The sequence below is a fragment of the Phyllosticta citribraziliensis genome, assembly GCF_038025025.1.
Source record: "Phyllosticta citribraziliensis strain CPC 17464 chromosome Unknown J3D65scaffold_8, whole genome shotgun sequence".
Taxonomy (NCBI): Eukaryota; Fungi; Ascomycota; class Dothideomycetes; order Botryosphaeriales; family Phyllostictaceae; genus Phyllosticta; species Phyllosticta citribraziliensis.
Genome location: NW_027117345.1, coordinates 1,359,143 through 1,382,885, shown reverse-complemented (window position 1 = coordinate 1,382,885; position 23,743 = coordinate 1,359,143). Strand labels below are relative to the sequence as shown.

General features: G+C 55.4%; 8 protein-coding genes across 8 annotated transcripts; 4 read left to right on the top strand and 4 right to left on the bottom strand.

Moving 5' to 3' along the window:
* Positions 1-96: 96 nt before the first annotated feature.
* On the top strand, positions 97-3,248 carry J3D65DRAFT_630281 (uncharacterized protein). Its single transcript, XM_066800815.1, has one exon. It carries the CDS (start codon positions 104-106, stop codon positions 2,897-2,899), a length of 2,796 nt encoding a protein of 931 aa, XP_066653882.1. The 5' UTR covers positions 97-103; the 3' UTR covers positions 2,900-3,248.
* Positions 3,249-3,277: 29 nt separating this feature from the next.
* On the top strand, positions 3,278-4,141 carry J3D65DRAFT_630279 (uncharacterized protein). The gene is made up of 2 exons (XM_066800814.1): positions 3,278-3,550; positions 3,717-4,141. Exons 1-2 carry the CDS (start codon positions 3,451-3,453, stop codon positions 3,878-3,880), a joined length of 264 nt encoding a protein of 87 aa, XP_066653881.1. The 5' UTR covers positions 3,278-3,450; the 3' UTR covers positions 3,881-4,141.
* Positions 4,046-7,587, bottom strand: J3D65DRAFT_630277 (SacI homology domain-containing protein). The gene is made up of 3 exons (XM_066800813.1): positions 7,261-7,587; positions 5,502-7,191; positions 4,046-5,453 (listed from the first exon to the last, which is right to left on the bottom strand). Exons 1-3 carry the CDS (start codon positions 7,457-7,459, stop codon positions 4,238-4,240), a joined length of 3,105 nt encoding a protein of 1,034 aa, XP_066653880.1. The 5' UTR covers positions 7,460-7,587; the 3' UTR covers positions 4,046-4,237.
* Positions 7,588-7,639: 52 nt separating this feature from the next.
* J3D65DRAFT_442499 (class II aldolase/adducin N-terminal) lies at positions 7,640-9,485 on the bottom strand. The gene is made up of 3 exons (XM_066796264.1): positions 8,807-9,485; positions 8,572-8,756; positions 7,640-8,504 (listed from the first exon to the last, which is right to left on the bottom strand). The coding sequence occupies exons 1-3, from the start codon at positions 9,056-9,058 to the stop codon at positions 8,057-8,059; spliced, it is 885 nt and encodes a 294-aa protein (XP_066653879.1). The 5' UTR covers positions 9,059-9,485; the 3' UTR covers positions 7,640-8,056.
* Positions 9,486-11,558: 2,073 nt separating this feature from the next.
* Positions 11,559-13,199, top strand: J3D65DRAFT_442495 (camp-dependent protein kinase A regulatory subunit). Its single transcript, XM_066796263.1, has one exon. The coding sequence runs from the start codon at positions 11,697-11,699 to the stop codon at positions 13,095-13,097; it is 1,401 nt and encodes a 466-aa protein (XP_066653878.1). The 5' UTR covers positions 11,559-11,696; the 3' UTR covers positions 13,098-13,199.
* A 641-nt stretch (positions 13,200-13,840) lies between these two features.
* Positions 13,841-15,233, bottom strand: J3D65DRAFT_630267 (Pre-mRNA-splicing factor SPF27). Its single transcript, XM_066800812.1, has 2 exons — positions 14,975-15,233; positions 13,841-14,918 (listed from the first exon to the last, which is right to left on the bottom strand). The coding sequence occupies exons 1-2, from the start codon at positions 15,009-15,011 to the stop codon at positions 14,308-14,310; spliced, it is 648 nt and encodes a 215-aa protein (XP_066653877.1). The 5' UTR covers positions 15,012-15,233; the 3' UTR covers positions 13,841-14,307.
* A 113-nt stretch (positions 15,234-15,346) lies between these two features.
* J3D65DRAFT_630266 (Neutral/alkaline nonlysosomal ceramidase) lies at positions 15,347-18,217 on the top strand. The gene is made up of 2 exons (XM_066800811.1): positions 15,347-15,816; positions 15,906-18,217. The coding sequence occupies exons 1-2, from the start codon at positions 15,530-15,532 to the stop codon at positions 17,950-17,952; spliced, it is 2,334 nt and encodes a 777-aa protein (XP_066653876.1). The 5' UTR covers positions 15,347-15,529; the 3' UTR covers positions 17,953-18,217.
* Positions 18,218-18,872: 655 nt separating this feature from the next.
* Positions 18,873-21,982, bottom strand: J3D65DRAFT_630264 (uncharacterized protein). Its single transcript, XM_066800810.1, is given in 3 exon segments — positions 18,873-18,996; positions 19,066-20,491; positions 20,504-21,982. 3 exon segments carry the CDS (start codon positions 21,707-21,709, stop codon positions 18,959-18,961), a joined length of 2,670 nt encoding a protein of 889 aa, XP_066653875.1. The 5' UTR covers positions 21,710-21,982; the 3' UTR covers positions 18,873-18,958.
* Positions 21,983-23,743: the final 1,761 nt, after the last annotated feature.

The following is a 23,743-nucleotide window of genomic DNA, read 5'->3' as shown; positions in this document are numbered from 1 at the left end:
CCCAAGCTCGTCGCCCGAATTCCTGCCGACGCTCGGACCGCCGGGGTTGAACATGCAACCACCGCACGGCTGGGGCGTCCACCCTACCAAGCTCCAACGCGCCATGAGCTTACCCTACCTTTGCCCTCCTTGCCGTCGAAACGTTCTGCGGAAACTCTACAGCTTGCGGAGACTCAATCGCATTCCACAAGACCACCATGGCAGCTACGCGACCCTCACCACATCGGTCCCCGAACATCAGAGAACCCCGCTAGACTCGTCCGGACCGAACGACGTTGAGCTATTACCCACAAAGCCACCGCGCGCCGTGCTCACAACACCGAATAATCCATACTCCGCAAATGGGATTGGTCGAGGCAGATGGTCAACAGAAAGACGTCAGAAGGAGGATTTAGCAGTCTCGCGACCGGGAAAGCCCCCTACACGATCTTCGGAGCTGGCTTTTGGCGGTTGGTTTGCAACGCCGCATCAACTTGTCACTGATAGTCTGTATACCGACTACCAAAGGCGTGGAAAGAAATCTCAATCGCTCGAGTCTTCCGAGGAGTCGTTGTCCGTGAGATTTGAAGAAATCCTCAGAAACCAGGCCTGCACCACGTTAGACGCGTGGAGATATTTCGAACACGTATACAAAAGATGGGATTGTCGGGCTCTTAGTTGTCCGACCTTTTTAGATCTCACGAAGATAAGAGATGGCGCAGTGTTTAAGAGGTTATTATGGGCAATACTGGACGATTGGATCCAGGGCAAGCTGGAACCCGGCTTGCCCACTCCTCGCGAGCTTATTGAGAGATTCGCATTGCTTGGAATCCTCCACCCAAGCGCGCTGTGTGAGGCCATCGGAGAGCTTAATATTGTGCTACTCAAGAGCTTCGCTTGCGAAACTCCCAAAGCCCAACACATATCTGCGGAAGAGCTAATGTCAGACGCCATGGAGTTGTGGGCAATTTGCTTTGAATTGGCAGGTTGGAAGTCGCACGTACATCCTAAAGAATGTCTTGAGATGTGGTCTGTTCTTCCAGACGCGGTGCCTGAGTCGTTCGACAAATCCGGGACTTCGAGTTCGTACTTCGTTAGCCGCTTGATCGAGCACTTACCTGGAATCCCGCGCAAGTTGGCCTCTGGATTAGCAATGAACGCTCTCATTACTCTGGACCTTCTCGTACGAAAAGACAATCCTCTGCGTTTGACGCAAGAAACGCGCGCCAAACACCAACCTTTTACCGATTTTCTGTTCCGCCTTTTACCACTTGCAGCCATCCGTATTCTCAAGGACAAGATGGAACATGTCCTTGCTGCTCAAGATATTACCACTGAAGAGGTCTCCAAAATTCTCGCGAACATCGAGTCGTACCACTTGGTATCGATGAGCTTTGTGGAGACCTCTGGAAAAGAGTTGGATGAAAATGGCAACGAGGTGTCCAAGGCTGAGCTGCTCGAAAAATTCTTCATGGCGCGGATTCGCCGCGCCCTTGTGGACGAACAATCCTACACCAGGGTACACCATCTGTGGCAAGAGGCCCGGATGTTGTTCTCGGGTGGAAGACAAGATCCTGGCGCTATTGGGGTCCCTGCACCAATTTGCAACTTGGCGATCGAAGCCCTCACGGCGCTCAGACAACCGGAGAAGGCAGTAGCTGTCTGGAATGAAATGGTTGACTCTGGCATTGCTCCCACCATCAAAACTTGGACTGGCATTCTCAACGGTTGCCGCAAAGCTCGGGACGTGGAGGGCCTAGAAGAAGTTTGGGAACGTATGATTTCCGCTGGAGTAAAACCAGATGAGATGGCATGGACGACACGCATTACTGGTCTCATGGAAGGAAAGCGACCGGACAAAGCCATGATCGCCCTTGAGCGGATGGGCAAAAATTGGATCGCCGCGGCGAACCGCCCTGAAAGCTGTGAACCAATTGCGGACGACTCTGACGACACAATGCCTATCAAGCCTACTATTGGGATGCTCAACGGAGTAATCACATCAATTACCAAGTCGGCAAAAGAGTCAGACATACCCAAAAGCAAAATCTGGCCGCTTGTCAATCGTGCTCTGAAATGGGGGCAGAGCCTCGGCATCAGTCCAGACGTTGTGACTTTCAACGCCATCATTTCCCTTTGTCTCAACAGAGGAGATAACGAATCGGCCATGTTCTACCTCCAACAGATGGAGAGCAACGGGGTCTATCCCGACTTGGCCACCTTTTCCGTTATCCTGATGTGGATGTTCCGTGGCAGAGCGGCCGCGACTGGTGCGGGACTTGAAATCGCCGACATTGAAGACATTCTCAATCAACTCAACAAGCGTGGCCTCACTCCCAACCGATATACCTACGGAATCATCGTTGATGGGCTCCTGAACTCACAAAGCACCGCTGCTGCCAACGCAGTCCTCGACTACATGTCCGACCACAAGGTTCCGCTACATCCTCACATTTACACGACCTTTATGAATCACTTCTTCCGCCAGCGAGATTTGGCGTCAGTGGACTCTCTTTGGAACCGAATCGAGCGCCAAGCCCCCAATCTGGACATTGTCTTTTACGACTGCATGATCAAGAACTATGCGCGCCTCAAGGACATCGGCAAGATGATGACGTTCGTCATGCGCATGAGCAAGCACGGCCAGACACCCAGCTGGGAGGCCATGACGTTGGTGACCAAGACGCTGGCCGAGGCGGAAGACTGGGATCGCTTCGACCGCGTAGTCGAAGACATGAGGACCGAGTCGGGCATCGCGAACCAGGGGCTGCGGCTGACGCGCGAGGCGGTTCGAGCGAAGTTCTGGCGGACTGTGTACACGCTAGATGCGTGCAGGCCGCCCGAGAAGCAGATATGGAATACCCTCCACGACGCCAAGACGTACACGCAGTACGGGCGGGATATGACTCCCATGGCGTAATGGCCTCCGCCCTTTCGAAGGGCACCAGCGGCGGCGCCGCTGCTAGTTATGCGAAATGATGGTATAGACAGATAGCCCCATGTACAGAACTTGATAGAAGACATCAGCCAATGAGAGCGATCCCACCATGGTTTGACATTGTGAGACCGAAAAGTTCCGCGCGGTTCTCTGTGTCCGTCAGGTTGTCAGCTGCAGCTAGCTGGGCTGCCCTGCGCCGATCACTCCAATCACCAGGGAGCTGCAGCGAGCGCAACCTAACGGGCGGCGCGACGGCTGGGGCGAGGCCCCCTGACGTCATTTGTCTCATCACAGGCAGCATGACCGTCTCCAGCAGAGCAGGATTTGGCACTTCTTCTTGACATATGCTATAGGCACGCATGCATCCACACGCTATATATGCATCAGGCCCGCTCGACTGCCCCGGAAGACCCGCAGACCCTGCTTGTTGTTCCACCGCTTAAACACTACCTACCTACCATCACCTGGCTGCCTATTTACCTCATCCTTTTGCACGCCTGATACAACTTCATCACCACACTCACTCTATAACCATGCCCCTCAACAATAACGAATCCGGCGTCTCGTCCGGCGTCAAGTTCGTCACGTCGACCGTCGGCAACACCGTCGGCGGCCTGCTCAACACGGTTGGCGGTGCGTCCCCTGTCCATCTTTCCCACCTCAACAATGTCCCCTGATAGAAGCACCTCCCCAAACCAACCCAACCCCCTTGTCTTACTTCCTTCCTTCTTCTTTCTCCTCCACAACCTACCACTCTCGAATCTTTAAGTGTTAGGCCAAAACACTAACAACACGTCAGGCGTCGTCGGCGCAGCGGGCCGCGGCGTAGGCGAGACGCTCGAGGGCGCAACGGGCAGCGCAGGCAGGCCCGTGGCGCGCGGTGTGGCAGACGCTGCGTCGGGCGTTGAAGATGGGACGGGGCGCATTGCGCGGGGCGTCAAGGACGCGGGCCAGGGAAAGTGAGTTCCTGCTGGCGGGGCGTATGGTGCAGAGAGCGGATTGGGAGTGAGGACGGGAGGGATATGGTGGTAGAGGCTTGTTCGCCTGGCGGCTCTGCCTGGCTTGATCTTTTGGGATACGAGAGATGTTCTCCCTGAAGGAGCGTTGTATGCGAAGTTCTATTTTGAAGGTTGGGATGATAGATTGGTTTTAGGGAGAATGGACGAGCAACACAAGGGGGGGTATAACGCATTACGATTAACAAATTACATGTCTACAACTCGACCAGTCGTCACCACCACCATCACCATCATCTGCCATGCTCATAAGCACGCGTGTCGCATACCAACTACTCCAGCCACTCCAACTGTCTTCTTCACATCACGCCCAAACCAACTTCTTCAAAGAATACCCAATCTGCTCCAGATAACCCGTGCTCTTCTTGGCTTCAACGAGCGAGATGACGTCGCCCTCGTCGACCTTCAAGCCCACACTCTCTTGCGCCTGTCCTGCGCCTTCCGCCGCCGCTGCTCTCCTCGCTGGGCTCCTCTGTCGACCCGCCGCGCGCACGATTTCGTCGCAGATCAAGCCGACTAGCTCGCGCTCGCTCGGGGGCTCCGCGTCATCGCCATCGTCGGCGCTACCGCTCGACGACGTGGTCGCGAAGCTCGACTTGGGCGGCAGTGCCTTGAAAGCTAGGAAGCGCGTTTCGACGTCGTCCGAGAAGGGGTCGTCCTCTTCGTTTGCCTGCGTCTGTTGCTCAGTCTGCGGCACGTCTGCTCCGCCGCCACCGTGGTTCGCTTGCGACTCCTTCTCTTCTTGTGCCTGCGCCTCGCTTTCGCCCTTCTGATTGGCGAGGCTGCGAGTGTTGATTCTGACGCGGTCTGTTCGCGGCCGCACGTATTCGACGGTGAAGCCCACATTCTTGTCCTCGTTTGCGTGGCGCGGCGCCAGGGTGCTCGTAATGTATGTGCCTTTGCGCAAGGCGCGTATGTTTTTGAGGTCGATGCGCTCAAACTCGCGCACTTTCTCCGTTCCCCAGTCAAATCGGCAGAAGTAGACAGCACGCTCGGTGAGAAGGAGGACACATTCTTCAAAGGGAAGGGCACGAAGGGTGTTCGAGCGAGCTGGACACGACAACGTCCAGCCGTGCACCAGGTCCTCTTGGGCGTCTTCGATGACGAGCTCCGAGCAGCGGGCGATCGCAACCTGCCGCACCTTTCGCAGGTCGATGGCATAGTCCTGAGCTTTCATGTCATCCTCGAATTCGATGAAGATGTTTTCTGTGGCGCGCCCGAGAAGGTAGTCGATGACAGCTTGCGTGAAAAAGTCGTTGACAATGTTGTTGTAGTACCGAGACAGCGTGAGACCGAAGTCAGTCAGCGCTCCGGCAATGTTGCGTTTGCGCGTGCGAGTGTAGTCGCCCTTCAGCGCGGCGGTCCCGGCGTATTGACGTGAAATGGCATCGCCATTGTCAGCCCAAAGAGTGTTGAACCATGAGGTACGAGGGTCATTTTGGAGGTCGATGCTGACGTGCTGGTCTTCGAGCTGTTTTTCAAGAGCTTCGCGCCCAAGAGCTGATTGCACAACGTTCGTTCTGTCATTCGTCAGCGCGAGCATGTGCATGAATCCTCTCAATACGTACCTGTCGAGACAATCCATGCAGTTAGTCCTCAACACGCCAGACTGTCGTCCAACGATCTGACCATTTTCTTCCACTGTCCAACCGAATGACTTGAGGTTTTTGCCGAGAGAGCTGATAAGGAGGGCGACATTTTCAAACTTCATTCCACGGCAGACGTGGTGAAAGTCGAACCACTCGAACCCCAACTGTTTTCCTTTCCCATCTATACCCCCATTCTCATTGAGAGCCTTGGCATGTTCTTCGTAAGCTTGCCCAACGACCTTCTCGCTGCCATGCTTGTCCACCAGAGAGGCAGCCTGGACGTCACCGTAGCGTCCTGCTAGTTGGGCAAAATGACGTTTGAAACTTGCAGCGTTTGTTTCATGAGAGCCCCATAGTTCAGGCAAAGGCTTCAGACTGTAGGGCGACTGAGAAAAGAACAGGGGAATAGAGCCCCGGTATTGCACTACCGAGTATATCTTGGCCTGTGTCGAGTCCCAAGATGGCGGCGCCAAAATCTGCTCCGTCTCCACACTGTTGGCAACGTGGCCGTCTTCATCAATTCCTCGGCGAAGATAACGCAGGCCTGCGCGTTCGACAGATCGGCGGGAGATTAATGTAATGACAAAGTCCTTTTGGGTCGACTTGCCGACAGATAGGGAAGTAACTTGGGGGGACGCTAGCGTTGATTTTGTGCGTGCCGGAGAACCAGGCTTAGGTGATGAAGGCTCCTTGATGGCCTCATTTTGTGTTGCAATTACTTCTTCCGGCTCTGAGGAGGCTCCGACAACGCTGCCCTGCGAAGTCGAGGAGTAATTGACAGAAAACGCGCGCTGGCCGACGAATCCTTGAATTAGAGGCAGAACGAAATTGTGCTGTCCAGCTTCCATAAGAGGCCTGCTCAGACTCTCGTTCCAGAAGAACATGGAATCGTAGAGTTTGGACATAGGAAGCGACGTCGAGGTCTCTGACTGCCGGGACAGATTCCTCGAGAGGTCATAATCGTACGAAAAGAAAAAGCTCCTACTGCTAAAGTAAAGCTTCGTGGTCCTCAGGATCTTTGGGAGAAAGGCGGTTGTGCCAGAAATGTCTTGCGACGGCTTCTTGGAATCCCTCCCTCGCTCTTGTTGAAGCTTTGCCGCAGCCTCTGACTCGGAAATAGGCGGCGAGAGATGGGTCGCTGGAGGACTTGTGGTCCCGCTCTCATCAGGGGTCGCCGCGGGCTTTGGAGATTTTGATTTGGACCGCGACACATCTTCCTCGCTACTCATGCCCTGCATTCGGGTAGCTTCGCTGCTCCAGCCCTTTTTGGAAAACCATCTCTGGGCAAACCTGCCGTAGAGCCCTTTGCGACCTATGACGTCTTGCGCGACGCTTGTTTTGCGGTCTGGAGCATTCGCAGCCGTAGCATTCTTCTCAGCCTCTGGCGAAGGCGTTCCCGGCAGAGACTCGTCTACGCTAACATGGTCCGATGAGGTATCCGTGTCGGTCTCCGATTCAGACTCCGTATCCTCGTCACTGTCAGGAAGCCTTCTCCGCCGCTTTACGGCGTCTCGAGCTTGATTTATGGCATCGTGGGCTTCGCCTTGGGACGTGAGCGGAATCAGCGCGACGTCGGTAATGACATAGATTGGCTTCCCCCGGATTTGCGCGACCACTTCGCGGCCAGTTATGGATAGCAGGAATGACGTCCTGGCGATCTGCAGCAGGCCTGGGAAGAAGTACGGTCTGCATTAGCAGCGAAGCGCGGTCTAGAGGGGGCGGCGGAGGCGCTAATTACCGACTACTCCATGGACCTCGAGCGAAATCGAAGTTGTATCTTCTTGGCGCCTGTCCTTCAAGAGAGGCGACACATTGCCCTTGTAGTCGATTTTTATGGCTTGTTGGGTAGAAGGTGGTCGGTCGCGCGGTGGAGCCGGTTGAAGGATTAAGCCGTCGACAGCGGCGAAGATCAGGAGCTTGCGGACCAGACCAGGCATGTCGTCGTGATCGGTTCGCTTCAGCTGGGGGAGCCCAGGGCGATCATGGTCGACAATACGACGGGGAAGCTGGGGCGCTGGGGAGGGAGGGTGTTGACCAAGTACCAGCCGGTAGGTAGTCCTGCGCGGCGGCATCGGACGGACTGGCAATGGGTCAGGTCAGGCAGTAAGATGCCATGACGTAGTCAGGCGCACCTCTCTTCCCACCTCACCTGGCAACCAACACCAGACCACGGCGTGTCCCGACTCGACATGATCTGTTGCGAAGGAACAAAAGCCATTGGCAATTCAAAAGTCACGTCGAGCAACATGGCATCACCGCACACCAGGATGAAACCCTCCACTCCCGCCTCCGGGTCGGCACGAAGAAACCAAGCGTCCCGCGCGCCGGCCGGCAACAGCCTTCCTTTCTGTTCCTGGCACCAATTTCCACCGAGCTACAGGGTTTCAACTCGACATCAACACTAACGTCGCCAGATGATGAATATCTCCCGATTTCTTCTGTGGAACGACTGCGAAAGAGAAATCCGCGTCGCAAATGACGTCTCTTCTACTCTTCCCAGCCTCTGGTCTGTTCTACACCCCAATCCTGAAAATTTACTCTTTGAAGGCACCATTGCACATCTCCTCCTCATACTCCAGGTCAGGTTGGAACTCCCAGTAGAGAGACTCGGCATCACTACCCATCCGGAAAGTGTACTCGGCGGCCTCATCCTCGACGAAGACCTTGGGAACGCCATTGGCAGCCGCGGCTTCGACCATGAGCTGGACCTCGCAGCTGCGCTCCATCAACGTGTACAAATACGCCGCCTCGTCGACGGTCGATCCCACGGTGAGCAGGCCGTGGTTGCGCAAAATCATGCCCTTGCCCTTGGGGCCCAGGGCCGCTGCCAGCCGTTTGCCCTCCTCCTCGGAGAAGACGATGCCGCCAAATTCTTTGTAGACGGCTTGCGCCTCGCCGTAAAAGTACGTCACGTCCTGGTTGATCATCTCCAAGGGACGCGCAAAGGTGCTCCACGCTTTTCCAGCCTTGGAGTGCGTGTGGCTGTTTGTCCGTTGTCAGCAGTGGCATTCTACACCACGCATGGGACAAGCAGGAAAGAGGTTGGTACCAGGCCGCCGTCACGTCGGGCCGCGCCTTGTGGACTGCGCTGTGGATCAGGAAGCCGGCAGCGTTGGCGGGGCGTGACATGTTCCCGCCAATTGCCACGCCGTCATAGTCCACCAGGATCATATCGCTGGCCTTGAGCTGGGCAAAGTGCTTGCCCAGAGGATTGGTCCAGAATGTGTGGGGGTTCTGTCGACAACTCAGCCACGCTCACCCATGAAGTGCCTTTGGTTAACTACCTCTGGGTCGCGGACGGAAATGTGACCGGACATGCCCTCGGTGAAGCCCTTGCGAGCAAAGACACGGAACGCTCCGGCCATGTGCGATAGCATAAAGTGGCGCTGCTTGTCCATGTCCGAGTAGAGGGGCACACTTGGAAGACAAGTGCCTTGGGAGATGGCTTGGAGTGGCGTCATTTCGTCCCTGGATTTGGACTTTGCCACGACGGCCTGCTCAACATTTTCGATATCGGTCACAGCTGAAGGAGCCATGGTTTCGGATGTCGATGATCGGGATAATTTGCTTTGAGGGAAGAGGAATTGACGTCAAAGATGGTGGATGATTCGCCTGATTTGTTCACCAAGAGTCCAGCGTTTAGAATTCAGTACAGGATATTGTATGCGAAGGAGACAAAGACGACAGAATTTTTGACAACATGGGGCGGCCCAGCAACTTTGACAAGTCGCACGCCCTGGTCGCACCACTGACCAGGAAGCGGAGAAGCGCGACCAGTTGACGGGCTTATCAACGAATCTGCCGGCGGTGAGGGCGACGTCGAGTTGAATCATTGCAGCTGACGGCCAAGAATGGAGGCGAGGGTCATAAGTGGGGCAGTCCTGGGTGGAAACTTTTGCCCTATCGGCCTTGCTGTCCGTCTGCATGTCCTCAATATAAATGGCACCGTTGGCATTGGACGACTGATGAAATCGCTGTCAGCACCCCCAGACTTTTTCTCCCTTCTCATCCATTCTTTCCCCCAGGTCCATGAACCACCGCTTTTCAAGACCACACCCTGTTTCCAGGCAACGCCCCATTGCAGAGGCCCTGACTTGCCGGGTCAGCTGGCCTAGTGCGGACATCAGTTTCCAAAGTAGAAGGCCAATGCTTCTTGCTCTTGTTCGTCAATGAAGCCTTGGTTGGCTCTTCCTGGTTCTGCCACTGGACACTTGCACGATGCAAAGCGGGCAGATCTGACTTGGTCGGGAAACTTGCATATGCGCCGGCCGGCAGTATTACATTGACGGCAGGAGATGACAGGCAGGTAGGCAGAGTGCGCGGATGACTTGCAGTAGCATGAGGCCTGCATGGGTAAGCTTCTAATTGGATTACGATGCTCACAAGGACAGCGTCCGGCGATAGTCCGAAGAGCTGCGCAAGTACCTCAGCCTGGAAAGCTCCTGGCATACTTCGGACGAGAAGAAAGGGGTACGTAGCGCAGTGCATCATGTCTAAATTCAAGGCGCGGACAAAAATGGATATGTCATTGAGCCGGTCCGGCCCGGAACGCAAGGCGGATGGGAGCCCGAAGCTCGGTGCCAACGAGCATCAGAAGGGCATTCATGCACCTTGACGGGCCATGATCAAGAAGCATCTTGTACCAGAAATCCAAGGACCATTGAAGCCCTGGTCGGCGGAACCCCAAAACCAAAGATGCTGTCATCAAGCCTTGGTCGGGGGAGAAATTGGGGATCCGCAGGTGTCTTCAGGCCGGGACCGGACAGGGCTCTAGTTGCAGTAAACGGCAAGCCAGCGTCGATGAGGACCAATCAGGACGAGCGGGCCCAGGCATGCATGTCCATGTGGGAGAGGAGGAGGGGGTCCAGTTCTTTGTTCAATGGGTGCCGGCCGACAGACGAGGACGCAGAGGGCCGAGCACAGCATAGCCACGCAATGATCATCTTGCAGGGCTGAGATTTGATGCATGGCAAAATGAGTGACATTGTGCGTTGACGATTGGCGGGTCTGTGCAGAAGAAGAGAGGGTGCCGAAGTGGAGTAGTGAGGTGTGAGAGTCTGACGGGAAGCAAGGAGGGAGGCCAAGCGTGGCACTGTTCTAGAAGGGCTCTAGAAGGACGCTAGATGGGAGGTGAGGACCTGGGATGTCACGTCCCAGAAGCACGAGTGAGCAATGTCGGGCCGGGGCTCGCATGAAGGACATTTCGGGCAGCATATGATTGCGACGGATGCACGAGCGCAGATGGCGCGTCGGCGCAGCGTCGTGTCTCGGGTGTCTTGCAAAGGGCTGGAGATTGGGGGTGCATGATCAACACAGCGGATGCTGTTTGGTGACGAGTGGGCCATGACGACGACTGCATGTAGTGAGGTCGGGTGAGGTGAGGAGGGCTGAATGCGGAGGTTGGACAAAGACCGTGACGGATGGTTGCGGGATCAAGACAACCTGAAGACGCGACATGGAACGGCCGCAAAGGGACAGACGGGATAAAGTTGTTCTGCGGCTTCTGGAAATGGCCCAGAAGGCTGCAGTGCTGAGCTCAGGCCTCAATTCTCACCTCCAGTCCACGGCAGTCCAGTCCGCGGTGCGTCCCTCCTCTCCTCCTTACCGACCACCAACCCATCCATCACCACATCTGCATCTATCTTTTCGTTTGCCCCTTTGCTCGTGCGCTCTGCCCTGCCCTGCCCTGCCCTGCCCTGCCCTGCCAGCCCGCGGCCTTCTCATCCCTCCCACGCGACAGAACAGACAGCCCACGGCAGCGCACCCAGGCATACCTACCTACTATCCACACCTGGTCGTCCCTGCTCCTCCTCTTGCCCCGTGCGAGCTGCCCCGGCGCGCGAACCGAACGGACTGCTGGCGCCCTGCTCTTCTCTTGTCCGCTCGCTCGCTCGCTCATCCCACCCTATTCTTTCATCACCTCCTCCCGGCGTCCGCTCTTCACTTGCCGTCCATCGTCAACCTCCTTGAAGCTTCATTTGTGCCCTCTGCCGCAGAGCCTGTCTCCCTCTCCCCCCTCGATTCGTCCCGACACCCTAGCATACGTCAACCTTGCCGGCACCGCTTCCCTCCCGCCCTGGCCCTGGCACACCACTGCAGCTCCTCGCCCACCACTACTTGACCACGACCAACGACCCCTCTCCTCCACCCCGTCCGACACCCACCACCACGTCAATGTCTCTGCCGCCCGAATACGTCAACGAGATAAGCGCGCTCGATCGCGAAATTCTCAAGCATCAACCCCAGGACGTGCTGCAGTTCTGCGCCAACTTCTTCTGGCGCCGCCTCGAAGCTCAGCGCGCAGAGTTCCAGCTGTCGCCCCAGCACTCGACCCAAAATAGAGCTGGCCTCATGGCCTCCAACAGCTTCCCCGGCAGCAATCCCTTTAGCACCTCGCCCGCCCGCTCCACCACCCCGCTCCAGATGGAGAGCGTCGACGAGGAGGACGAAAACGACCTCATCGCCTCGCCCACCGCCTCGTCCTTCCCCCGCAGCATCAACTCGACCAACACCCAGGGCGCCACCCTCTCCGCCGACAACTTCTCCTGGGGCTTCTCGACCTTTTCGCCCTCGCGCTCCGCTCCAGACAGCTCCGGCTCGGGCTTCGCCGCAATGGACACTCAGAGCTTCCCCAGCAACTACAACATGGGCCGCCGCACTTCCGTATCCGCCGAATCCCTCAACCCGACCTCTGCCCTCCACGAGAACTGGTCTCCGCCATACCACCCCAAGTCTGCTGAGCAGCAAGCTCGTCTCAGGCAAGCTGTTTCCGGCAACTTCCTCTTCTCCCACCTCGACGACGAACAATCATCCCACGTCCTGGGTGCGCTCCAAGAGAAGCCCATTCCTACAAAGGGCATCAAGGTCATTGTGCAGGGCGACGTGGGCGACTACTTTTACGTCGTTGAGAGTGGCTCCTTTGAAATTTTCGTGAGCGACACGGGCAAGCTGGAAGCAGGCCTTGATGGCCTTGGTCACAAGGTGGGCACCGTCGGACCAGGTGGCTCCTTTGGCGAACTGGCTCTCATGTACAACGCGCCGCGAGCTGCGACCGTCATTTCCAACGAGCCCTCGACCCTGTGGGCTCTGGACCGTGTTACTTTCCGCCGCATTCTGATGGACTCCGCCTTTCAACGCCGCCGCATGTACGAAGGCTTCCTCGAGGAAGTCCCGCTTCTCCAGTCGCTTACCCCCTACGAGCGCTCCAAGATTGCCGACGCCCTCGAAACAAAGAAGTACCCCTTGGGCACAACAATCATACAAGAAGGCGACGTGGGCGAGTCGTTTTACATTCTCGAAAGCGGCAATGCAGAGGTATACAAGCGCGGTCTTGACAAGCCCGTGAAACAATACAACAAGGGCGACTACTTTGGCGAACTGGCCCTGCTCAACGATGCACCGCGCGCAGCCTCGGTTGTTAGTACCACAGAGATCAAGGTGGCGACGCTGGGCAAAGACGGCTTCCAGCGGCTATTGGGCCCTGTCGAGGGCCTCATGCGGCGGAACGACCCCAGCAAGGCCCCGCTCGAAGACGCGGACCCTCTGTCGACGGAGCCCGTTGCGACCATGGCATAACGACGCCCGTATGCTGACTACGCATAACGCCTTGGGGGATGACCGCTGACCGGCTCATAGAAAATGAAAATGAAAAAAATCACACCAACAAAAAAAAGTCATCATGGGTAGTGGATTGGGCATTGCAGCACTTGCGGTTTTTGTTTGTCTATCGATCGGTTTTCCCCTTTTCCTGTTGTCTTCTTTTCCGGCGTAGCGTTTTCGTTAATGAGGAGGGTCTACTGGTTGAGGCGGCGGCTGGATGGTTGAACGAATTGACCAACGGGATGGGTGGAATGGCTTTTGATCTGATCTGATTGACCTGACGGACGGACGGACGGATGGTTGGTTGGTTGGTTGGGAGGGCGAAGCGTCCAGGCGCACTAGCCACGCACCACGAGATCTCGAAGTCGACGAGGACAGCAAAGTGCAGCAGCGAAAGCAAGCAAGCACAAGAGGCACGTCGTTCATAGGATGAACGGGCTCGGGTTGGACCTTGGACTCGACTCCGGCTGTGGACAGCCTGCGCAAGCAAGCGGAGAGGACTAGCACGGAACTACCTAGACAAAGGCAGGAAGGAAAGGAGCTGAATCAGAGAACCAGTTGGAGAAGGATAGTGGCCATGGTAGTGTGTTGTGGAAGTGGTGGTGCAGAGACGGGACTCGAGACCAACAAAGAGGCGAGAGTTTGTTCGTCTGTTCGCAGAATACCTGGCTGGCTGGATGGATTGAGTTGAGTTCGTGTGCGCGTGGTATGGTTGGATGGTCGGATGGGATGGACTATTACTACTATTACCAATACTCTATTATTCTACCGATTCAACTTCCTATGCTTTCTGCTTTGAATGGCTACTTTGAAGATCTAATTCTCGCACCATTCCTCGGCTTGGGTTGTAAGACGGCCTCCTCGCCCACACTTGCCGCTCTGTTTCGCCCCTTTGAGATACTGGCCTAAGGCGGTTCTCGAGTCGGTCACGAGAGGTGAAGCTTTTGACTACCTTACTGTACCTGTTCGAAAGCGAATCTAGTTCCTTTCCGAGCCTGGACTGGTCCTGGTGTGGCGTTTTCCTTCTTTTCATGAAAAATCTACATCTGCTTTTTCCTCCACGCTGCTGTGCGTTGTTTTGCCCTTGAGCTCTTGCTTCTAAGCGTTTTCCGCTGGCTCTGAAGCTCATGCACGCGTCTATCACTGCCGTCGCCATCAACGTTGTTCAGCCACACATGCGCATGACCTATGACAGCGCCGTCCCGCCAGTAGCCATGCTTCTCCTCCTCTCCAGCACCTCTCTCCTGAGACCCTCGACGGCGGCCTCCGTCCTGACAACCCTCGCAACGCCCTCGCGCCAGGTAGCCCCCAAAATGTCGACCTCACCCTTGACGCGCGCCTGGGCATCTCTCCTCGCGGCCTCGACGGCCTCCACTTCGGCCTTTGCCGCCGCAAGCTCGGCCTCGATGGCCCTCAGCTCCGCTTCCAGCTGCGCGTTGGAAACGAGCCACGCGTTTTTGCCAAACTTCTCGAGCAGGCTCAGGTTCGTCAGCCGCGTCGACAGGTGCGCCGACGACGTGTACGCCGCCTGCAGCGCCGCGCGCCATGCCGCCATGTCGCTGCCGTCGGCGGGCGCGTCGAGCGCCTCGTACCGCGCCAGGTCGACGCCCGTGCCGGGCTCCTTGGGCGCGCCGGCGGCCAGGCGCGCGTGTTCGGCGTCGACGCCGGGTGGGTATGAGGGCGAGTATGCGGCGGGCAGAGAGGGGTGCGGCGTGCTGGGTTCGGAGGGCGAGAGCTCGGCGGCTACGAGGGACGAGGCGGCGGCGAGGGAGGTGGGCGAGGGCGGTGCGTCGATATCTGAGGATTGTTGTCAGCGGGCTGAGCGCGTGATGGCATGGAATGGTGGGACGCACACGGGAGGGAGTCGTGAGACTCGATGATTAGAGGCATATTGTTATGCGATTGACTGGGTGTAGAGGTGGAATTTGTGCGCGCTGGGCCCGATAATGTCGTCGTCCGGCGCAGATGATGGGGCAGAATGGACAAATTTCCGGTGGAATCAATCAAGACCCTTGGGCATATATGATGGTGGAGACACAAGAGGGACTGTTGGTAACGTGGACGGGGCCCGGAGTGGAAGGTGGTGGTTATGAGAGTGGGCTTCGGAGTTTGGACAGTTTGGACAAGGTTTCTGATGTGCAGGGCAATCGGAGGTGGCAAGCGGGTGGGCGCGGGGACCAATCAAAAGCCGGCCCGGACTTCTTTGGCCTGCCGCCGCGCGCGCACCAACCCCCGACGTCATGCTCGCGTCGCCCGGCCGCTGCTCCGCGCAACAGCTCCCCGGCCGTCCCACGCTTTTGCACAACTACCGTACATACCCATTACCGTACGACGCCCTCCCCACTCTACATCTTGGTCCCTTTTCCGTGTCCTGCGTCCTCGCATGAGGACAGCCATTTCTTCCAGCCATGGCGTCCAAGACGCCGGTTCCTGTGTCGACACAGGTTGAATCGCCGCTCAACAGGCCGCAACGTCGCATGGCGCGCTCGAGATTTGCAATCGCCCTCTTCGCCGCCATCTTTACTCTTGTCGCCGTCCTCCAGCTCGTGCTGTATTTTGACGTGGCCCATTTCAACATTGACATTTGGCGCTTCGCCAGTAACAATCAAGATGATGCCCTGCCCAACATCGCAGCCACCGCTGCATCGAAGGACGGTAAATACCTTATCGGTGTGGGAAAGGCTGACATTACCGGGTATGTATGTCGGAAAATTATCTGTCTCAGTGGTTCATGTTTTTGCGCGACACGAAAAGCAACACTGATGCTAATCTGACGTCGTGCAGACCCGTCGTCGAGATCAACCTCATGGGATATGCAAACATCAGCCAGGTCGGGAGTGGCCTGCGCCAACGCATCTACTCGCGCGCCTTCATAGTCGGCGACGTAAACGACGAGAGTAGCCGATTCGTGTACCTGGTCCTCGACACACAGTCCGGAGATACGGCAGTCCGGAATGGTATCCTGGATGGTCTCGCCGCTCTGGGTGATGACTATGCCATGTATGGACAGTCGAATGTCGCCGTGACTGGAACACATTCGCACTCTGGACCCGGAGCTTGGCTGAACTACCTGCTCCCGCAAATAACGAGCCTAGGGTTCTGCAAGGAGAGCTACCAGGCCATCGTCGACGGAGCACTTCTCTCGATCCAACGTGCCCACACGAGCTTGACTACGGGCCGCTTGAGTGTGGGCCAAGCTGCTGTGCAAGACACCAACATCAACCGCAGTCTTTGGGCTTACTTGGCGAATCCCGAAGAGGAGCGCGCGCGCTACACGGACGACGTGGACAAGAACATGACAATGCTGCGCTTCCAGCGAGACAGCGACGGCAAAGACATTGGTGTTTTGACCTGGTTCGCAGTACACGGCACGTCGATGCTCGGAAACCAGACCTTGATCTCTGGTGACAACAAGGGCGTAGCGGCTTACCTGTTCGAACGAGACATGGCCGCAAATGGATCCAACGCCGCCGACGGCTTCGTCGCTGGATTTTCGCAAGCAAACGTGGGTGACACCACGCCAAACGTCGGGGGCGCATGGTGTGAAGATGGCAGTGGCCAGCAGTGTACCTTGGAAAATAGCACCTGCAGTGGAAAAGCCGCAACATGTCACGGTCGTGGTCCATACTGGGGATTGAACGATGGTGGTGTAAAAAGCTGCCATGAGATTGGTCGTCGTCAGTATGCTGGCGCCAAAGATCTTTACTCGTCCCTGGATTCGTCTGGCATTCCCATTTCTGGCTCAGTCAAATCGCTCCATACCTTCGTCGACCTCGACGGGTACTCGTTTCCTCTTGCTAATGGTAGCTACGTCAAGACTTGTTCTGCGGCCTTGGGTAATTCTTTTGCTGCTGGCACCACGGATGGTCCCGGTGCATTTGACTTTACGCAAAATGATTCCTCCAACAATCCGTTCTGGAACACGATTGGCGGCTTCCTCCACAAGCCAAGTGATGAGCAACGGGCTTGCCAGATGCCCAAGCCCGTCCTCCTCGACGTCGGTGCATCCAAGAAGCCCTACCCCTGGACTCCAAATATTGTTGACATTCAGCTTCTGCGTGTTGGTCAGTTCTTCATCATTGTTTCTCCCGGTGAGGCAACCACCATGTCCGGCCGACGATGGCGGGAAGCTCTTACCAAGGAGGTTGTCTCCACTGATCTGCTCTCGTCTGAAGGCAGTCCTTCGCCTTTGGTGGTCCTCGGCGCTCCTGCAAACTCGTACACACACTACATTGCCACTCCTGAAGAGTACACCGTCCAGCGCTACGAGGGCGCATCTACGCTCTACGGGCCTCATACCCTTCCTGCCTACATCAACCTCACCCTGACATACCTGCCCTACCTCGCCCCAGAATCCTCGTCGGCGCCGCCCCCTGGTCCGTCTCCTCCAGACAACCGCAACGCGAGCATGAGCTTCATCACGGGCGTCGTCTACGACAACCCGGGCTTCGGGCGCTCGTTTGGCGACGTGGTCGCAGACGTCAACACCAATTCAGCCTACCGCGCCGGTGGTGCCGCCGTCTCGGCCGTCTTCGTCGGCGCCAACCCCCGCAACAACCTGCGGCTGGAGGGGACGTTCGCGGCAGTCGAGCGGCTCGCTAACGACACGGTCACCTGGATCCCGGTCCTGGACGACGCCGACTGGGAGTTGGTGTACGAGTGGAAGCGCGCGTCAACGGTCTTGGGCACCAGCCGCGTCACGGTGACATGGGAGACGAGCCCGCAGACGCCCAAGGGAGAGTATCGTCTGAGGTATTTTGGAGACGCAAAATCGGTCAGCGGGAAGGTAACGGCATTTGACGGGGAGAGCAGCATCTTCCGCGTCGAGTGAAATTCGATTTGATTTGGTTTCGATGCATCGTCTTTTCCTGGATTGGTTGGTTCTCCGTCAGTTGAGGCAAAGACGATGCACTCCCCTGGGTTCTGTCAAGGAGATGGGCGTTGGGCTCGTCAAAGACTGGTGCATTTTTTCTGTTGGTGCTCGGGTCAAGACGGACTGCGGTTGGCTAGTAACTGGACGAGTCACTCAAGATTGACGCGGACAATGAGATGTATGTAAAACACCATAGTTCAATAAAATTTGGTGAAATAATAAAGTGGATTCAGTATATTACGCAACAAATACGCCACCCATACCAGAGGTGAGCGCAACGCAACGCAACGCAATATCTATATCTATTGGATTGCATTGCGCAGCGTAATCACCTGCGGCAATTGTATTGCTTTAATTGCGCAATTAACTAGGCCGATCGAATTGCGTTATATGTCACAACTCGCAAAGTTCTCGTTTTGCAGGTTAGGGCCGAAGGTGAACTGCTAGAGAATGTGTATGTATCTTGATTAAATATAATAAGTTAAAAGAATAAAATATAAAAGATACTTACTTCCTATCTATTTCCTAGCCTTCCCTTTATACCTTTCTAGCTGTCACGGCGCCTAGCAGAGCGAATCGATGCAGACTACTAACGATCAATAGGTGAGGAGTAAGAGTAGTCGTCGCGCGGCCTGCGCGGAACGACTATCTACTCTTAAGCTAACTAGAAACAGCTAGCGTACACGGAAGAAGTAAACGCTAAGCGCCGGACACTATAAAATGCAAGCTGCGCGCGCCGCGTCGCGTAATACTAGCTTTCTAACCTTTATATAAGGGTTAATAGTTATTATTAGGTTATTCCTAAAGGTAAGGTATTAATAGGTTATTATACTATCTCTACCTAAGGCTATAGTAGCTAGTAGTAGCCTAAGGTATAGCTAGTATTTAGCCTAAGGCTATAGTAGCTAGTACCTTATAACTATATAATACTAGGTTTATCTATACTAGCCTTAGTACTTATAGCCTATGTGAGCCAGCCTATCCTAAGAAAAATAAAGTCGGCTAGATATACCCTATTAGTAACAGTATTTCTATTAATGGACTAGAGTCAATCTCTTGTCTAGCACTTACGTGTTTTCTTAACAAGATTCCATATAGATTTGGATGCACCTTTCAGGATATTCCAAGGACTACCGAACCTTGCCCAAAGGGTGCAGTGTTTTGGGCAACGTTTACACCTGCGGTCTTTTCTGAAACCGCCCAGGCAGTGTGTGAGGCATCTTCGGCACTCTGGTTCTGGTTTTGGCGGTTTTGGCACTTTTGGCGGTTTCGGCACTTTTGGCGGTTTCGGTTCCTTTGGCGGTTTCGGTTCCTTTGGCGGTTTCGGTTCCTTTGGCGGTTTCGGTTCCTTTGGCGGGTTTGGTTCTTTTGGCGGTTTTGGCGGCTTCGGCTCCTTTGGTGGTTTTGGTCGTCTTCTTGGTCTTCTTGGTTTGTGATCTCGAGGTGGACCTTCCCACCTTCCATTCCTCCAGCAGTGTTTTGGGCAACGTCCGCACTTCTGGTGTTCGCTTAGGCCGCAGTGCTTTTTGCATGTGACGCACCATTGAATGTTCCATGGCCAAGCATCGGGGCAGTGTCCGGTGCAGTGTTTGCATCTTCCAATCTTTTTTGGCGGCTGCGGATCTACCTGACACCATTGGTAGCGGGGATTATGTGGTGGACCCCAGTATAGCACTGAGTCTGTCGAATTTCCTGACCCTTTGACCTCAGGTGAGCACGCTTCAGCCGATTCTTGTGACTCTATGACCTCAGGTGGGCACGCTTTTGGCGGTTCTTCTGGCGGTTCTCTTGGCGGTTCTCCTGACGGTTCTTCTGGCTCTTTATGCTTGTGCTGCCGACACGTCTTGGGCGACCGACAGTCCTTAGAACTTTCACACCACTCAGACCGAGGTGGACACTTCTGTGGTTTTACTCCTGCTGGCTCTTTGTGCTTATGCTCCCGACACGTCTTCGGCGACCGACAGTCCTTAGAACTCTCACACCACTCAGACCGAGGTGGACACTTCTGTGGTTTTACTCGTGCTGGCGACGGTCGAGGTGACATATCCGAACGCCTGTACCATAAACAACAGTACACTTTAATTGGACTTTTTGGCCTGTCCCGGCGAAGCCCTGGTAGCCCTGAAAATGGGTTTTTAGGCTTGTGGTTCTTACACCCCCTTTCCTTACACTGCGGCCAATCCATACATACTCCCGTCTTGTCTTCAGTTGGCGTCGAGTATCCCCACGGAGCCATACAGCCCCGTTTATCAAAGGTACACAGGTAGTCGAGTGATTTTGTTGGATTGCCCTGCCGACACCACTGGGGCGGCCAACAATCGCTGGCACCCGCACCCCACGTGAACTCTTTGACCTCAGATGGGCACTCTGGTGGGTCTACTTCTGGCGATTCTCCTGGCCATATTGGTGGCCATGACCATTCTTCTGGCGTTTCTATTGGCGATTCTCCTTCCCACATTCCTGGCCATGACCACTCTCCGGACATTTCTCCTGTCGGTTCTCCTGGCGGTTCTCCTGGCGGTTCTCCTGGCGGTTCTTCTGGCGCTTTATGCAGCTCACACAACATAGGCGACCAACAATTCCGCTTACTATTACACTCCCGGAAAAAATCCAGACACGGGTTTGGCGCTCCCCTCCAGTGAATCGGACACGACTTGCGCGGCTGACACTGCTCGGTATCTGAACACCACGTGGCCGGAAGTGGATATGCCTTTGGCGTTTCGCAATCAATGACCCAATTCATGATCGACTGCGGATCCGGCGTTACTTCTTCCGGCTCTTCTTGTCCGGAATTCTCGTCGCAATCAATGACCGACTGCGGATCCGGCGTTACTTCTTGCGGCTCTTCTGGTCCGGGATTCTCGTCGCAATCAATGTCCGGCTGCTGCTCCGGCGGCGTGAGAAATACTTCGTCCTCTGAATCAGTCAATTGGTCAAGTCCACCTCCTTCGCTGATTCCACTGAAAGGTGGTGAATCGAGTGCTCCTGGAGGTATATCGATTCCACCGGGAGGTACATTCCATACAGGATCGTAAATATCACCGTCAAAAGAACTCGCCCACGACCGAAATGGAGACTCGGGATTCGAAGTTCCACCATGAGGGCCATACGGACCCAACATGAGACGATCCTTTGGTCGTATGGTTTGTTCAAATTTGGCGCTAAGCCACCTAGTCCACGCCTCTTCTGCGCTCTCTTGAACTTTGTCGTATACAATCCATAGAAAGGCGAGACGTTCATTCCGCTTGTCAGGCGGATTTATATCCTCTGCATCCCTCATTTGCTGGCGTAATCTGTTGATAACTTTGTCGTATAGAGATTGTTCCCATGCTGCTACTTCCGGGTCTGAGAAAGAAGGAGAGTAATATCCGTCCACGAATTTTCCGAACGACTTCACTGATGAGTCCACCTGCGTCCTGTAGTCCCTTGACTCGTAGTACTTTTTCCTTTGGTCAGACCGGGAAAGCTTTTTCAAGGCGGTGTTCACCTTCGTTTTTGTCTTTTGCACTGAAGACAGGAAGTCCCACCATGCTGAAGTGCTTCTGACAACGCCCTTGCGCCATGATGATATGTCCTTTGCGGCCTTCGCATCAGCCTTCTTTTTCTGTTTCTTGTCATATTTCTCCTGGAGTCTGGCTGTCCAAGACGAGGCCTTTTTCGAGGCGGTCTGCAGGTTTTGGTCCCGGTCCGGGTCTGTCATTGCTTGAATTGCCATGGTGTAAATACGGGAGTGTTCTGCCTGTTCGTCGTGCCATAACTGATCCTGAGCAGTGGTGCTTGATGAGGTACTTGACGTGGTACTCGTTATGGTACGCGGCGTGGGTATTGGTGTTGTAGGAACAGATAAAGGGGTAGATAAAGGACCAGATGGAGGGATCGACGACGGACCAGATGGAGGGATTGACGACGGACCCGATGGAGGGATCGACGACGGATTGGACGGAGGGATCGACGACGGATTGGATGGATTAGAGGGAGGAACAGAGTGAGGCGGCAGCGGCGGAATCACGCCTCCGCCTCCACCTCCACCTCCGCCTCCACCTCCGCCTCCGCCTCCGCCTCCTCCAAAAATTCCGCCTTCACCAAAAATTCCGGCTCCTCCTCCAATATTGATTCCGATTCCTCCGAGACCGACCCCACCGAAAACGATGGGTGGAATGAAGGATCCGTGACTTTTTGGACGACGCGGCTTGCCGAAGACACCTGCTAAGGACGGCTGATGTTTTTTGAGGTCTTTTGGCTTGAAAACTTGTTGCATGACCGTTTGTGACTGCTTGCTTGGTTTCGAGAGTTCCATGACCACACCCATGTTGTCCTGTTTCGAAATGGCGCCGGACAGCCTGTCCCAAATCGTGTCTGCGGAGTCTTTGTCTTTGACAGCGTTGCAGGTTTCGATTCCCAGGGTCAAAGCTTCCGAAACCATGGGGAGAAGGCTTAAGGTCTCGTGGACTTGACGGAGTTGACGGCATTTCAGGGGCGGTTTAGTCAAGCAATGGAACACCTCTCGTTCGAGTCTGCTGTCGCATTTCTTCCTTTTCTCCTGGGTCTTATCTCGCGCCTTCTCCTCCGTTGAGCACCTTTTATGCTTCTCGAAGGCTGGGGCCATGCACCGGCCGCGAGGTTGATCCCGCGTCATAAATGTGTACAACTTGCAGTCGGTCGACTTTGAGCTCAATTCACATGGAGACGAATAGGTTGCTGTGGCCGGAAAGGAGGGACGCATTGAGCTGGCTGGAATGTTCCAACCAGTCAGGGTGTTGAATGGTGGGGTGGGTACCAACGAGGGTGAAATGCCGGTCGACATATTCCATCCAGCGGGGTTCGACATGTTGGATAGTGGGGCGAGTATTGACGAGGGCGACATGCTAGTCGATGTATTCCATCCAGCGGGGATTGAGCCATTAGACGGCGGGGTGGGTAACAACGAGGGAGGCATGCCGGTCAATATGCTCCATCTAACGGGGATCGAGCTGTTGGATAGTGGGGCGAGTATCGACGAGGACGATATGCTAGTCGACATGTTCCATCCAACGGGTATTGAGCCATTAGACGATGGGGTGGGTAACAATGAGGGAGACATGCCGGTCGATATGTTCCATCCAACGGGGATCGAGCTATCGGATAGTGGGGCGAGTATCGACGAGGACGATATGCTAGTCGACATGTTCCATCCAACGGGTATTGAGCCATTAGACGATGGGGTGGGTAACAATGAGGGAGACATGCCGGTCGACATGTTCCATCTAACGGGTATTGAGCCATTGGACGATGGGGTGGGTAACAACAAGGGAGACATGCCGGTTGGTAGGCCCCATCTAGCGGGGGTTGAGGTGTTAGATGGTGGAGTAGGTACCAATGAGGGCAGAATGCCGGTCAACAAGTTCCATCCAGTGGCGATCGAGGTGTTGGATGGTAAGGCGAGGAATCGGGAGGGACGCGTTGAGCGAATCGACATGTCCCATCCAGCGAGGATCGGAGTGTAAGATGGCTTCCTGAGCGTCGCTGTCCAAGATCCGTGTGCACCACTTCGCGCGTCCATACTCCCACCGGATCCTGTGACGAAGGACGAGAGGTTGGCCGAGGGTGTCGAGGTGTTTGTGACAGAGAAGTGTTGACTATTGGAATGCGAAGAGAGGGTTTCCAATGAAACATGTCGGCTGCCGTATTGGATAGACCATTGAGCTCTCACCGTAACGTACTGAATGTCGTACGGAATAGATGATGTCTTGACCGGACCGTAGTGACTTTC

What these genes read in the sequence shown, in the direction of transcription:
- J3D65DRAFT_442499 (XM_066796264.1), bottom strand. Translation starts at nt 9,058, where the DNA reads ATGGCTCCTTCAGCTGTGACCGATATCGAAAATGTTGAGCAGGCCGTC. An exon ending in TTTCCGTCCGCGACCCAGAG is followed by an intron (nt 8,757 to 8,806) that starts GTAGTTAACCAA and finishes AGTTGTCGACAG; the next exon opens with AACCCCCACACATTCTGGAC. An exon ending in CCCGACGTGACGGCGGCCTG is followed by an intron (nt 8,505 to 8,571) that starts GTACCAACCTCT and finishes ACGGACAAACAG; the next exon opens with CCACACGCACTCCAAGGCTG.
- J3D65DRAFT_630279 (XM_066800814.1), top strand. Translation starts at nt 3,451, where the DNA reads ATGCCCCTCAACAATAACGAATCCGGCGTCTCGTCCGGCGTCAAGTTC. An exon ending in CCTGCTCAACACGGTTGGCG is followed by an intron (nt 3,551 to 3,716) that starts GTGCGTCCCCTG and finishes ACAACACGTCAG; the next exon opens with GCGTCGTCGGCGCAGCGGGC.
- J3D65DRAFT_630264 (XM_066800810.1), bottom strand. Translation starts at nt 21,709, where the DNA reads ATGGCAATTCAAGCAATGACAGACCCGGACCGGGACCAAAACCTGCAG. An exon ending in GAATCTTGTTAAGAAAACAC is followed by an intron (nt 18,997 to 19,065) that starts GTAAGTGCTAGA and finishes GGGTATATCTAG; the next exon opens with CCGACTTTATTTTTCTTAGG.
- J3D65DRAFT_630281 (XM_066800815.1), top strand. Translation starts at nt 104, where the DNA reads ATGAGCTTACCCTACCTTTGCCCTCCTTGCCGTCGAAACGTTCTGCGG.
- J3D65DRAFT_630266 (XM_066800811.1), top strand. Translation starts at nt 15,530, where the DNA reads ATGGCGTCCAAGACGCCGGTTCCTGTGTCGACACAGGTTGAATCGCCG. An exon ending in GGAAAGGCTGACATTACCGG is followed by an intron (nt 15,817 to 15,905) that starts GTATGTATGTCG and finishes GACGTCGTGCAG; the next exon opens with ACCCGTCGTCGAGATCAACC.
- J3D65DRAFT_442495 (XM_066796263.1), top strand. Translation starts at nt 11,697, where the DNA reads ATGTCTCTGCCGCCCGAATACGTCAACGAGATAAGCGCGCTCGATCGC.
- J3D65DRAFT_630267 (XM_066800812.1), bottom strand. Translation starts at nt 15,011, where the DNA reads ATGCCTCTAATCATCGAGTCTCACGACTCCCTCCCGT. An exon ending in GTCTCACGACTCCCTCCCGT is followed by an intron (nt 14,919 to 14,974) that starts GTGCGTCCCACC and finishes AACAATCCTCAG; the next exon opens with ATATCGACGCACCGCCCTCG.
- J3D65DRAFT_630277 (XM_066800813.1), bottom strand. Translation starts at nt 7,459, where the DNA reads ATGCCTGGTCTGGTCCGCAAGCTCCTGATCTTCGCCGCTGTCGACGGC. An exon ending in CGAGGTCCATGGAGTAGTCG is followed by an intron (nt 7,192 to 7,260) that starts GTAATTAGCGCC and finishes ACTTCTTCCCAG; the next exon opens with GCCTGCTGCAGATCGCCAGG. An exon ending in TGCATGGATTGTCTCGACAG is followed by an intron (nt 5,454 to 5,501) that starts GTACGTATTGAG and finishes GACGAATGACAG; the next exon opens with AACGAACGTTGTGCAATCAG.